This window comes from Gossypium hirsutum, chromosome D05 (genome assembly GCF_007990345.1).
Source record: "Gossypium hirsutum isolate 1008001.06 chromosome D05, Gossypium_hirsutum_v2.1, whole genome shotgun sequence".
NCBI lineage: Eukaryota > Viridiplantae > Streptophyta > Magnoliopsida > Malvales > Malvaceae > Gossypium > Gossypium hirsutum.
Genome location: NC_053441.1, coordinates 22,500,912 through 22,516,072, shown reverse-complemented (window position 1 = coordinate 22,516,072; position 15,161 = coordinate 22,500,912). Strand labels below are relative to the sequence as shown.

General features: G+C 31.2%; 1 protein-coding gene and 2 long non-coding RNA genes across 3 annotated transcripts; 1 reads left to right on the top strand and 2 right to left on the bottom strand.

Moving 5' to 3' along the window:
* Positions 1 to 3,730: 3,730 nt before the first annotated feature.
* LOC107915209 (uncharacterized) lies at positions 3,731 to 4,916 on the bottom strand. Its single transcript, XM_016844374.2, has one exon. It carries the CDS (start codon positions 4,891 to 4,893, stop codon positions 3,937 to 3,939), a length of 957 nt encoding a protein of 318 aa, XP_016699863.1. The 5' UTR covers positions 4,894 to 4,916; the 3' UTR covers positions 3,731 to 3,936.
* A 6,814-nt stretch (positions 4,917 to 11,730) lies between these two features.
* On the bottom strand, positions 11,731 to 12,772 carry LOC107915207 (uncharacterized). Its single transcript, XR_001689234.2, has 2 exons — positions 12,416 to 12,772; positions 11,731 to 12,097 (listed from the first exon to the last, which is right to left on the bottom strand). It is a non-coding gene; the product is annotated as an uncharacterized lncRNA (long non-coding RNA).
* On the top strand, positions 12,104 to 15,161 carry LOC121217855 (uncharacterized). Its single transcript, XR_005914067.1, has 2 exons — positions 12,104 to 12,298; positions 14,781 to 15,161. It is a non-coding gene; the product is annotated as an uncharacterized lncRNA (long non-coding RNA).

Here is a 15,161-nt window from a genome sequence, read left to right as displayed (position 1 = left end):
CCCTTAATTGACTTGATTTTTTCCAGTTGTAATTTGATGAAGTGTTGAAAACACCTCAAAGATGTGCTTATAAAGAGTCCAAAGCTTTTCGGTAAGAAGATATCAACTAATTATGGCAAGTTATATAATGTGTCAAATGCAAACTGAGTTTCAATTGAACAATGTAACCGACATTAACAATCTCCCATTTTGGTAATTTATATATATATATATATATATAAGAAAAATAACATATTCAAGCAAGGTACGTATGGTTTTCAACAAAACACTTCCCTTTATTGATCTATCCGTACTATTATGAACTACAATTATGGAATCAATCATTAAAGAAAAGGAAACACATAGTATGATAGAAGTAACAAGTACACGCCCAAAAATAAAATCCAAAAACAAAAGTACAAGAATCATAAGCAGATCATCAACAAAACAAATTCAAACAATAAAATCTGTCATACTCCTCCCCCTAAGGCCCAACTCCCACGACTTATTCTCCCCTGTTTTTGCTAAAAATGCAAAGGCTTCAAAAATCTTGAACAAGCAAATCTGTCTTGTAACAGAGAAAGCTAGTCTTTTGCTTGTTGGGGAGCTTCATTTGGCTCTCTAAGTGGTATGGTTATTTGTCAATATAGACCAAGCCATACGTATGGGTTTATCAGTATTGGGTCGCATATCAAATGTTGAACTAGTTGTAATAGAGGTAGCAACTAGTTTAGGATTCCTTCTTTTGCTTAAGCAGAATTTGACAGATGAGAGCAGGGAAAGACAACATATGGCCGGAGTTCTTGGTCTTTGCATTCTTAACAATTTAATTGAAGGTTAGTTAAGCAAGATCAAAAGTGATGAATGAAACTACCTTATACAAATAAGGAGGTCATTCTTTTGTTAACCAACAACTTTAAAATATTTACAGTAAAAATTATACATTATCCAAAATTCATTTTTAGTGTTTTCTTTAAGCTAAAAAGCCCAAAAAAAAATTAGAAGATTAATTGAGCTTTTATAAGAAGAAAAAAAGTGTACCGGTTAGTGATCAAAAAAATTGTTTGGCTCCTTCCATTAATGGAATATAATCTTTAATCGATTTGATAGTTGTATGAAAGTCATGACAAATAACCTGCGTTATGTCACATTAACAAAAATTTTAAAAAATTAATAAAATTTTCTAAAATTTTATTTTAAAAATTACAAAAAATATATGACCATACTCATTTGAATTGAATACTCATTTGTCCAAGTTCATTATGGAAGAATGCAAAATTAAAAAATATAAAAACATTATTAGCAATTATTTAAAAATATTAAATATTAAATAATATTATTAAATATTTCTAAAAATCATAAAATTACAAAATTAATAGAAATTATTAAAATATAAATAATTATTAAAAATTCAAAAAATATAAATATAAAATTTTTATTTAAAATTATTCAAAAATTATAATTATTAAAAATGTAAGCAATTGAGCATTCATCAAAATGTCTCAAAAAAAAATATTTAAAGAAATCTTCATATTAATTTTTGACATAAAAGATAATTTTAGTCCTTAATGTTTACTCATTTTGGCCCTTTTTTTGGGGGGTCATTTTGACCTTCAATTTTTAAAATTTTGTCAAATTACTTGTTTTTTTTACGAACAATTCTCACTTTTTAATGAAATAAGTGATTGAACTATTAAAATTTTAACAGTATTGATGTGACCACTAATGAGGTAGTCCATATATAATTCATAAAAATTTTAAAAAAATCAACAATTATTTAAAAATTAACAAATTAAAAAAAACATAAATTTTATTTTTAAAATTAAATTTGTTCATGTTAACAGTGAAGTATATGTAAAATGTCACGTGAGTTGTTATGTCAATGCCACTAAAATTTGGCTTAATGCTCAATTTGGTCCCTGAACTATGTTTGTTTTCCCACTTTGGTACCTAAATATTTTTTTGTCCCAGATTTGTACTTAAACTATCATTTCGTGAATCGGTTTAGCCCTTTTTTTTGTAATGGTGTTAAAAAAACTGGTTGCCACATGATGTCAATCAAAATGAGCCATGTGGGACCTTTCAACCAATCAAAATATGCCACATGGCACTTAGGGTTATTTAAAATAAAAACATTGACCCACCATTGATTGAATGTTGACCGACATTGACCATTGTTGATAGACTGTTGATCGACGTTGATCGACCGTGGACCATTGTTGACCATCCATGTGGTACTATTAGAACGTGCAATGTCACATTTTTCTTAAAAATATTATATATAATATATTATTTTAAAATGTAAAAAATCATATATAATATATAAATAATTTAATTTTTTATTTTTTTAAAATTATTAAATTCTAAAATATATAATTATAAATTTAAAAAAGAAAATCAAAATATTATATAAAATTTAAAATTTGCCATAAATTTTTAGAAATTTAGAAATTTAGATATATATTTTTGAATTTTTAGAATTTATAATTTTTAAAAAAAATTGACAAATATTTAGTTTTTATATAATAATTTTATTTTTAAAAATATATATTTTAGAATTTTATATTTTATATTTTTAACTATTTTAATTTTTTTGAATTATTTATATATTATATATGATTTTTTTACATTTTTAAACACCATATTATGTGTAATATTTAAAAAAATAAAAGGGTAATGTGGCTCATTCTAATAGTGCCACGTGGATGGTCAACGACCGGTCAACGCCAATCAACAGCCGGTCAACATTCGGTCAATGGTGGATTAATATTTTTATTTTAAATAACCTTAATCTCACGTGGCATATTTGGATTGGTTGAAAGGTGCCATGTGGCACATTTTGATTGGCGGCATATGGCGATTAGGTTTTTTTAACACCATTACAAAAAGAGTTAAATCGGATAACGGAAGGATAGTTAAATGGTAAAGAATAATTTAGATATGAATGTGAGTAAACAAACATAGTTCGAGAGCCAAATTGAGCATTAAACCTTAAAATGCTAATAATTTTTTTGTAAAAAAAAAAAAGACAAGTAATTTAACTAAATTTTAAAGATGAGGAGGAAAATAAAAAAAAATCAAAATCACAAAATTAATAAAAATTAAGAGTTAAATTTATGTTAATTTTCATATGAATTATAAGCAGAAGGAAATGATTAGTAGAGTTGCGATGACATATATGAAGTAATGAATTGCTTATGAATTGTTTTGTAATGGGTAAAGAATGTTTTGATGCAACATCAATTAGACTAATGTCTGATATCATCCAATTAGGGCCTTGTGGGGGTATCATCTTTGCTGTAAATCATTCACTCCTTGTAGTTTGAAAATTGTAATGTTTTTAGAAATGTTGATATTAATCCAATAATTTGATTTCGTCCCCACTTTCTTGCCTTGTATCCATTATACTATTCTACATTCCGTCACACTTGAATCCGCTGCCTGTCCATGCCTTCTTAAAAAATAAAACTAAGTTTATCATAGATTAATATTTTTTATTTTAGAAATTTTATTATAAGACTTCCATTTTTGTTGATTATTGAAAAAAAAAAGAAAGAATTGCTTTACTACTTTAATTAATAAAGATCTGAAGAAATAGTATAAGTAATTATTTTATCTAATATGGATAAAATAAAATATACTTTTCCTAATTTCTTATTAGTGGCAGTATAGCTTGTTAATTCAATAACATATTAACTTCTGCCACTTCAAATTTAATACAAGACCTTGTGGATATTGGATTTCCAGCAGATCAAAAAAAAACAATCTTCACGCTTCCATCTTATATAACAAGAAATTTCAACATATCAATTCTAGATATATGATCTAGTTGATCCTTGTTTGTGGAGAAACACACCGAAAAAGCAATGAACCAACACCCAAACCAAAAAAGAATTAAGAGTAAATGTATGAATGAACATGAAAGATGTTCTGTATGCATGCATGCCAACTATTTATCTACAGAAAAATGAAGCAATCCAGGGATATAAGAGGATTGTCCATGTCCTCCATGCTAATGGACTCATTTTCTTGCTGCGGTGACGAGAAGGCTGCTCGCAGCGCAGTTTCGTCAATTTTGGAACTAATTCGATGAACAAAAGTCTCCCGATTTCTCAAACAAGACTTCAATGGACTATTTCGATCATAGCTGTTCAGCTTCGGACTCGAAACCCTCAAATGTTCCCTTCTTTGAGAGGGAGACACTGAGTTGAGTGCATTCACCTTGGGACCAACAATTCGCTTTGATGAACACATATCCTTGGACGTACTTGCCAATAATCCTCGATAGTTACTACTACTATTATTATTATCTCCGTTAAATCTCCTGCTTGGTGATGGCGACCTCAAACCCCTACTTGGTAAATAATTATTATATGGAGAGTTAAGCCTAAGATCAGGGTCCTTTCGAAAGCTCTTTTGTCTCGTTAACGTCGACGGTGAACTTGACCGTCCTCTTTTCTGCGGTGTAGAGCCTTTCTCCCTCGCCGGGATCGCCTGTTTCCCTGACACTGGTTTAACCGGGGAGTACTCGGGTATGTGAGAAGGAGATCTAGTTGCAGCTAACGTACGAGAAGCTTCCTTGATTGAATTAATACGAACAATATGAGGGTTTTCCTTAACACATGCCCACAAAAACTCATTGGAAAAAGACCGATCCTTGGAGCTCAACACCGAAGCCGAGCTTGAAACTGAAGAACACGAACTAGTTGCAGTGTTGACGGTGGAACAAGTAAAGGAAGAAATTGAAGAAGATGAAATGGTGGGGGAAAGAGGTAATGGGGAGATTTTCTTTGAGACAGCAGGAACGGGAGTTTTGGGAGGTTGTGATGATGAGATCACAATCTTGTCTTGAACATGACCGAAATCTTCAATGTAACATTTCTTGGGTTTGCATTTGCTAATGCAAGAACCCATTTTAATTTTGTTGGTTTGTGAGTTCGTAGATAACACCAAATAACTTGTTTTTATATACAGTGGAAGGTTGTTGGATTTGGACAAAAGGTAAAGTGTGTAGCTTTTGCTTTTGCGCTCACTTTTTTAGATTGTGCTGTGGGTTTTTTGAATTTTGTTACCGGGTTTGAAATTGAAGTCCGTTGGGTAACGGTCACACATAAAAAGGGAATGAATATGATGAATGTTTGCTTTTTTCCACCACTCAAGAATCTTCCATAGTGCTTCAACTTGTAGTGTTTTTACGGTTCCATTTCTCATTTTCTTAATATAACTTATTAATATCATCTTGTTAATTTCATTTGTTTATAATATGAATACAAACTATATATATATTTAAAATTACATAAAATTAAAAGTGGTTTCAGTGCTGATTGAGTCTTAACTCGATTGGTATTGACATTATTGTTAGTGCAATAGGATGTGGATTCGAATGCGCTGAAATGTATTATCCTCCTATTTAAGGGTTAGGTTGAGGATAAACTATAAATAGTTCTAAGTATTATATAAAAAAAACAGCTATAATAAATAAAATTTTCTTAATTAAAATCAAATCAACCATACATATTATAATAATGAAAGAATCAATTATCTACCATACTACATAACCATTACTGTGAGAGATGGACAGAAAAAAAGGCTATGCCCATAATTCTGCTTCTCAAAGTTAATACGTAAATAGTTGTTTTGGAAATAAAAGCATATTTTTTTCAAAAATTTAAAACTTAAAATTTCATAATAACAGAAGTCATTCATTAACTTCTTTGACTGATCTTCTACTTATATATACAGTTAATTTATTAATATTCCCTGTCTCATTGTATCAAATTCTGAAGAAGCATTAAACACAATAAATAATTATTCTAATTGAAACCTAATTTCTTTTAATCTTTCAACTGCTTCTTTTCATACATAAAAAAGAATCTATGGATACAGCTTCGTCAATGTTAAACATTTATATTGTGATAATCCATGAAATTACGTGCTCTATCTTTTTGTTTCATGAAGGACAGCCCAAAACATTTTCGGACAAGCCAGGTCAAGCATGTCAGCTAGCTTCTCCCCTAGCCCATAGGATAGAACTTTGTATGCTTACCCCAACTCCAACATGTCTCACTTCATAGTCTGTGTTTGATGAATATATATATATAGGAGGAATGATTTTTTTTTTTTGTATTTTCTTTACTTTGTAGGTTAAAAGATAATAATAGAAAAGAGTGAATGAATATAAGATTATTAAAAATATTATATTAGATATGTTTTAATTTTTTTTAAAAATAGATATGTTCCATCTTGGTTTTAATATCCATGAATAAAAAAAATCGATTGCATTAGTGTAGCACCCCAAACCCGATCGAGAGGGATCGACCTGAATCCAGAATGTCACATTAGCCACTTACGTGATTCTCCTTACCGACCACCAAAACGCACCACAGAAACTACCATTCACACCACATAGTACATGCATAATATTCAATTAGCTATTGAAAAATGTACATACAACCCTAAGTCATGCTTCGTCTACAACAAAATAAGAATAGGAGTGAAAATATTTTACAATTACCGTGAAAAACAATCATAATTTATCCAATTAAACCTAACTATAGTCGAGACACCTTATTTAAGACTATATCTGAAAATTCAGTTCAAAATGATGAGTAAAACTCGTTTAATTTAAAATGAAGTTTAAAGGACTAAATTGTAAGATTTTCAAAATATTTTAGAAAACCATTTTCTAAAATCGAGAATAAAATTATGAAATTTACCATATATAACTTAATCATGCGATTTTTCAAGACATTTTAACATGTTTAAGGACACCAATTGCATAGTACAAAAATCAGGACTAAATTGCAAATATAACAAAACATGCCCAAGACACATAGTTTGGCACGTCGAGATGAAGCGATTATTCACATCACGACGTCGCCTAGAAGGGGGCTTTTGTTCCGACGATGCGATAAACGACATCTCGATGACAATTGCTCATCGCAACATTATTTATTGCCCATCATGACGTTGACTACAATATGTGCAGAAAAATCACAACAACTTGCATATGACACTTTGACACCAAACTAGAAAAATAATTTCGTGTTTTCATGTCTATTTCCCTATTCTAAAATATCATATAACATACATAGATCATATAAATCATGATCAATTACACAAGATCATACATTAACATACTTTGGCATTCAATCCAATTATTTATACTAGCATGCATTTCTAAAGTCCCAATTCAATCTACTCAACATACCAAATTTGCATATAAAGAAATTTTAAGAGTATCATAGGTCCATATCTTGCCATTTGGTCATTTTTCATTTGTCCAAGCATTCATCCATGTAACACCCCTTACCCGAGACCGTTGCTAGAGTCGAGCACTAGGCGTTATCTGACTTAACTTACTAGCTCGGAGTATAAAAATTTGCTTTTAAAATTAATTCACTTACGTTCTTTCAATATATCCCTAAAAAGGACTCTCAAGACCCTAAAACATGCAACAAAAATGGTTCGGGTCCAAACCGGGAGCATTAAAATTTTTTTGAATACTTAAACAAATAAAAATAATTTATTTTACTGTTCACAATAAAATTGTCCACTCGCGTAATAGTCACTATTTTAATTATAACTCGAGTTACGAAACTCAAAATTTAGATCCGTAAATTTTTCCTGAAACTAGACTTATATATATTATTACCATAAAATTTCCAAAATTTTAGGTTTAGCCAAATAGTATATTTTATTCGTTAAATTCTCTCCTGTTTCACTGTTTGACAGTTCTGACCCCTCTTCACTAAAAATCAATTATCTCATTGTACAAAATTTGGATAATGTTCTCATTTATTTTTATTTTTGAAAATAGACTCACTAAGGAATCTAGGAATATAAATTATGACTCATAATTCTCTATGTAAAATTTTTAATGATTTTCTAAAGTCAGAACAGGGAACTTCAAAAACTATTATGACCCTGTCTCACTAAAATTAAAATATCTCACAATATATAATTCGTTTGCCTACATTGTTTCTTTCATGTGAAAAAAAATTGATAAGCTTTAATTCTATATCTCATTCACTCTCTAATTCCATTTCTACTATTTTTGGTGATTTTTCAAAATCACATCAATGCTGTTGTCTAAAAAATGTTCCATTGCAAATTTTTACTCTTTTATAATTTCTTTGTATTAACTATCATTTAGGCATACATAACACCAAAACATGTTCTTAAATAGCCATTTCAATAGCTAATCATTATCGAATATTTACACGCTATTCCTCAGCCATATCATAAGAACACACACAAAATGACTAAGTCCATATACATGCCATAACTTAAAACGTTTCGAATCATTTAATACCGAGATGGCCTGATGATAGTGTGAAATGATCTCTGACGTCTTTATGATTTCCGAATTGGCTTGGCGATACTATAATAAAGAAGGAAAATAAAAGGGGGTAAGCATTAAAGCTTAGTAAGTTTACAAGCAAATAAATAAAAACATTTATCATAAATAATTATACTCATAGATTATCATCAAGTATCATGATCTTTACTTTCTTCTTTACTTACTCTCTTACTTGTTCACTTACTTGCTTGCTTAAATAAGTCATGATTATTACTTACTCCTCCCTTGCTGAAATTTCTTTCTCAACTGATAACTGAGATATTCTTAACCCTTATAACTCATCTGAATCTGTTTATTATGCTTTTACCTGAACCTTCATGTAACATAGTTTATTTACTAGCCCGTTGAACCACTTGGAATACTAAGGATACTCGGGTCTCCTGTCTGATAATAACATGCCAAAGCCATGTCCCAGACATGGCCTTACATGCGATGTTTCCTGTACTACCAATGCCATATCCCAAATATGGTCTTACATAGGAGTTCTCATATCGGTGCCCATGCCATGTCGCAGACATGGTCTTATGGGGGATCTCTCATCTCGGTGCCAACGCCATATCCTAGACATGGTCTTACATGGGATCTTATCCCCTAATGTCATGACATTTGTATCCGATACATTCCTAATGTTTGAACGAGACTTTTTAACACTGATTCTCTATCATCTCATACTTGAGTCAACATTAAATAATCTCATGAAATAAGTACATAATTGCTGGAAAATAACAACATTAATAACAATTATTGAAATATTGCATTTATTTACTATAAACTTACCTCGATACAAAATACGATCAAATCTAGCAACTTAGTCCTCAACCTTTTTCTTTCCCCAGTCTAACTCTGAATTTTGTTCTTCTTGATCTATAATAGTTAATTTAGCTTATTTAATACTCACATTCATCAAAACAGTCCTTGACTCGAACTTTGAAAAAATTACGATTTTGCCCCTAAACTTTTGCATATTTACACGTTTTCCCCAAAGCTCAGAAATTAAACTTCATCCCTTATTCTTATGTTTTATGACATGTTGAACATCTTTTCCTTCTATGGAAATATCAAATTCCCACTCTAACATTTACTTATGAACATTAGGTATTTTTACCGATTATGTCGTTTTACTCGTTTTCACTTAAAATCACCTAGCAAAAATTGTTTAACATAATTTCACGCTTTATATTCTACCATAAAAAATCAAAATAAACACATTCCACCTATGGATATTTTTCCAAATATGAATCCTAACATGAATTAATGGTAGAATAAGCTAAACTGAGCTACGATGACTCCAAAAACGTAAAAAAAAACATTAAAAACGGGGCTTGGATGCACTTACTATGAGCTTGAGAAAGTGAAGAAACCCTAGTTATGGTTTTCCCTTGTAAAATTCGACCATAGCATGAAGATGAGCACATTTTGTCTTCTTTTTCCCTTTTTAATTCTTTTTATTACCAAATGACTAAAATGCCCTTCATTAAAACTTTAGTTATTTTTATCTATGCATGCCCATTTTTGTCCATGAAAATCTAATGGTCTAATTACCATTTAAGGACCTCTACTTCAATTATGCACTTTAATTAAATCCTTTTATCATTTAAAACTCATATTTACCCACTTTTGAAATTAAACCCTAATATGCAATTCAGACATGCAATCACTGAAATTTCTTATCGGTATTCTAACACATGCATCCAACAATTGGTAAATCATAAAAATTAATCACAATAAATTTTTTTATCTCGGATTCATGGTTTCACAATCACTATTCCGTTTAGGCCCTATTTCGAGATGTTACAATCCAGATCATAGGTCCATATCTTGCCATTTGGTCATTTTGCATTTGTCCAAGCATTCATCCAGCCATTTAAGCATCTATAACCACAAATCACTAAGGCACATGCATGGAAATAAACATATAACCTAACCATTCATCTAGCATCATTCATGCAACAATCCAAGCAATAAAAGCATCTAAAAACCAGTTATAAAAGTCCTTAAACAGTCCATGTAATGTCCATTTACAAACCAAAACAAAAATTAAAGTCTAATCCCACATTGCCATCATTTATTTTTTAAAAACCCATCTCATATACACAATCAAGTAGCTTTGCCTTAGGATCACAAGCTTGCTCACTTCACCACACCAGACAAGCTATTTCTCTACAAAAATAAACATAAGAGAGAGTGAGCTTAAACAAGCTCAGTGAGTGCTCAAGATGCTACAATAAACCACTATATCAATGGTTGAAAGCAAGACTAGAAAGCACATAACACTTATCACCATTAATCATTTAATCAAGTTGATACATTGGCTTCTTGTGATTATGAATTATGTATGGAAATACAACGCATCAGATACTTGGATCTCCATCTCACCAATAGCTTATAGTCTAACATGTCCCATGTAAGTGTAGAATTAAGCTAACACACTCCAACACACCATACATGTCCCTTAGAATGGAGCTTAGATCATATTCCTTTATCCCTCCAACATGTCTTAATATCAAAACACATATATGATTACTCAAAACCTATGGCATGCCAACTATATTCAATGATTTCAAGAGATCACAAGGCCAATATATTCATATTACACATTCATTTTCTGGTTTATGCACACTTACACTTATCATGTTTATCATGATCAAAAACACTTATCACATGTTCATGTAATGCACTTTGAAGTGCAATCACTTTGTTTATCGAGCCACATACACTTTTATATCAGATGTGTGCATTAAACCAATAGATCAATTGTAACACTCCAAAATTTTAAGAATTTAATTGTGAGAATCTGCAGTAATTAAATTCTGGTATCTCTGGTTCTGTGCTCTACTTTTGTAATTAAGGTTTGGAGTTCGAGTTGCGTCGTTAAAAGCTTTTTTATTTTAAAAGCAACTCTTAATCATGCATTACATAGTTAAGTTCAATTCACTGTGAATTTCTGTTAAGAATGAGCCTGCTGGTTCACTGGTTTAGTGTCTGTATTCTGTAAGGTCTTGTGCTTGAGTTTTGGAGAGGACGAAAAGGAATATTTTTCTGTCAAATGCTAGAAATTTGCTTGGAATTTAAAATTTTAATTAACGTTAGTTCTTTTCTTCTTTAGTTTTTATTCTCTTTTCTTCTTCGTCACTTCTATTCTTCTTTCTTCGTTCTTTTTCATTTCTTTTATTTTTGCTAATCGTAGTCATGAGGGATACGAGATTAATTGAAATTTTGATGTTAGTCATTGGTCAGAAGGCTATTGAGTAAGTGACTGTCAATGTGAGCGTTTTTGCGGTTTTCTTTTGTTTCCGTAACTTGCTTTGAATTGGGTATTTTGTGAGTTGCGAGAATATCTGATAAACGATCGTTTGTTTCCCTAATAGGCTAGAATATTGGCAGTAAAGAATAGCAACATGATAGTTTCTGAGATTATCGCTGAAGTTTCGGTAAGTTTAGGTCCGTTGAAGGTTTCGTGTCGAAACTTTCGACATAGGCATTGTAATAGGCCATTTTAGCCCGGGCCCAAATGTATAAACCTTAAAATAACAAATACAATAAACAGTCCATTTTTACAAATAACCCAATCGGCCCTATAGCTTAGCCCAAACAGTAGAAATTGGCCCAATTAGCCCACAAGATGTTTTCGGCAAGTGAGGCAGAAACCTTAGGACGCGCCACACGACTCCCTCGCATGCCTCCGCGAATGTCGCCCCACGTCGCTTCTCTCGCGTTCAGTAGCCTCACATGTTATACACGTCTCCTCTAGTGTTTCTGAAAGAGGTCACGATCAGCACAATGGGCAGTTTTTTTTTTCACATAGTGGCAGCAAATAAACTAGGAACAGTACTAAGAGGAGGGACAACAAAAAAAGAAGGGGGAGAGAAAAAAGGAAGAAAAAGATTGCTGTAACGGGGTTTTTAGCAAATTTTTATACTGAAATTAAAGACAGAAAGAAAAAAGCAAATTTTGAAGGTGATTTCTCCATTTTTTTTTCCTTTTTACTGTTTTTTGTTTTCATTTTTCTGTTGTTTTTTTTGTAAAAAATAAACTAAAGAAACGGAAAAAAGAAGAAATAGAGGAGGCTCTTACAAGCGGTGGCGCGTCGTCGGTGCCCTTGTTGCGCTTCAGTCGGAGTTGAAAAGGGAGGAGAATACCGGCATGAGAAATAAAGGAGAGGATTGAGCAGTTTTTATTTTCCTCTCTTTTGCCTTCTTTTGCGGCTGCTATGATTGATAATGGATTAGAATGGGATTAGGGTTAGAAGTAGCCTTGCATTAATGGGCTATTTATGCTTTTAATCCTTTTCACTTTTTCAATCATTTCAAAAACCATGTTTTTTTTTGTTTTCAAGTTTTTCCAGGAAATATTGAAACTGTTTTAATTCAATCCATGTTGCTGCGCAATGCTTGGGCGATTTGGATAATTTTCAGTTTCGGTCCTCCTCCTGTTGTGCGTATTTTAATCCGGTCCCTTTTTGTGTTTTCTATTTTTAAATTTGGCTTTAAAATTTCGTTTGTTTTCAAGTTAGTCATTAATCTGTTGTTTTTTTTTAATTTCTTTTATATCATTAATTTTATTATATTAATTATTATTATTGTTATTATTACTGTATTATTATTAGTATTATTTATTATTATATTACATATTAATATTATTATACTTTTATATATATATATGTACATATCTTAAATGGTTTTAAAATATAAAAACGTGTCTTGTATATTTTATTATTACTATATTTTTCTTAGTTTTATATGCATTCGTACATATACATATGTTTTATGAATTTTATATCATTTTTCATTTTTTTCCTTTTTTAATTCTATATATATATTTCTTTTATAATGTACATATTTATACACTATTCAAAGTTATAATAAAAATATTTTTCGCATTATATATATATATATTTTCATATTTTCATAATTTGCTAATATATTATGTTTATACATTTTTATGTTTATTATTTTTAAAATGCATGTATATTTTATTATTGATTCATTTTCGTGATTTTTGTATACGTATATATGCACGAGCATTTTATCATGTTTTTAAAGAAAATATATATATTGGTTACATCAAAGTATTAAAATCATTTTTTTAAAAATTTAAATATTTGGCAATCATGATTCTCGAGAAAGATCGTGCCCTAACTTACTGGATCGTGATCATTTTTCGATGAATTTAGAAAGCTAAGTATTTATTTTACAATAAATTCGCAATTTTCAAATAAAAGCTTATTCTCGGGAATAAAAAATGTCGGGTCCTAACTTATTGGTCGTGACATTTCGTCATCTCGAAATAAGAATTTCTAAAACGAAAGGTGCTATTCGGTATTTGAAATTCTGAGAAATTGTGCCCTAATTTACTGGGTTTGGATTTTTTCTTTATCTGATCTAAATAATCGAATACCCTTTTAGATTTAATTGTGTGAGTTTTAAAATCAAAAGACAAACTTAATTTTAAAGATTTAAAGATATTGTGCCCTAACTAACTGGGTGTGATATTTTATTTCTTTGAAATAGGAATGTTTATCTTTTTAATTCATCCTCGAGTTAAAATTTTTTATTTAAACTCTTTTCAAATTTTCGACATCAAGACATAAAATAATCAAATTTGGTACCGATTTTTGGGCGTTACGAGGGTGCTAACCCTTCCTCGTGCGTAATTGACTCCCGAACCTGTTTTCTCAAATTTTGCAGACCAGAATTATTTTTATGGTGAGCCGATCACACCTTAATAAAGGATCGGTGGCGATTCCAATTTTTGTTTTTAAAGTCGATAACTTATTTTTTATTTTCAAAAAATGGTTTCGACAGCTTGGCGACTCCACTGGGGACTCTTAGAGAGTCGAGCCATAAATTGATTATTTTGTGTCTTTTTATCGAAAATTAAAGTTGTTTTAAATCATGATTTTCCCCTTTGCATTCATTGGTTTTATCATATGCTTGCTTGATTGATCTAAGTCCGTTAGTTTATTTGCATTTTTGCATTTCATAGTCAATTTTACCCTTCTAAGTGGGAGTGAGAAGCTAGTCCTTCGTGAGGTTTTGACCTCCGTGCAGGGTAGTGGATCGCTTTCGGGATACATCCGTACCTATGTCTTCGTGAGATTTTCATCTCCGTGTAGCCATAGGGAAATGTATTCCCCTGAACCGAACTCGGTCTATATGAGCCTATAATGGGTGAGAATCGAGGAATCTGCTGGTTCAGGTACCATTGCCCTAGAAACCAAACTTCATATAGTGAACCTTAGGAACTTGCCTTAGGTAGAACTATGCCAAACTCCTAGAGGTCACCCGAGTAGGTACTCTATTTATTTTCTTGTTCGTTTTTGTTTTGTACTAACCCATTTTGTTTTGTTTTGATTATGATTGCATTGCATTTGCATCTTAGAAAAGAGATGTTGATTCAAGTTCGATTACTAACTTAGAAAGCTTGGCATGGAATACAGATTTCTTGATAAAATGGAAGATAATACAGTTGCCCGAATATATCCCGAGAAACACGAGAAGGGCGATGGAAGAGTTCATGACTTTACTTCGTGACCCGAGGATTCAAGCTGATTATTCGAGAGCTGTCGACATTCCAACTTCCTTAAAGAAGCTGATAAGCCTTACGGGGATGGGCAGACGTTGGATTATAACCAAGAGCAAGCAAAAAGGAGCTAGTAGTGGTGTTCATTAAAAATCTGCGATACTTATCTTAAACATCCAGATGAAGTAAGAGGTCGATGTTTCTTGGAGTATGAGGGCGAGGCCGTACATGCATCCGTTTTATGTAAAGAAGTTTGTCTTCTAGTAAAGTTTTCTAAATGGAATTGAATTAGAATCAA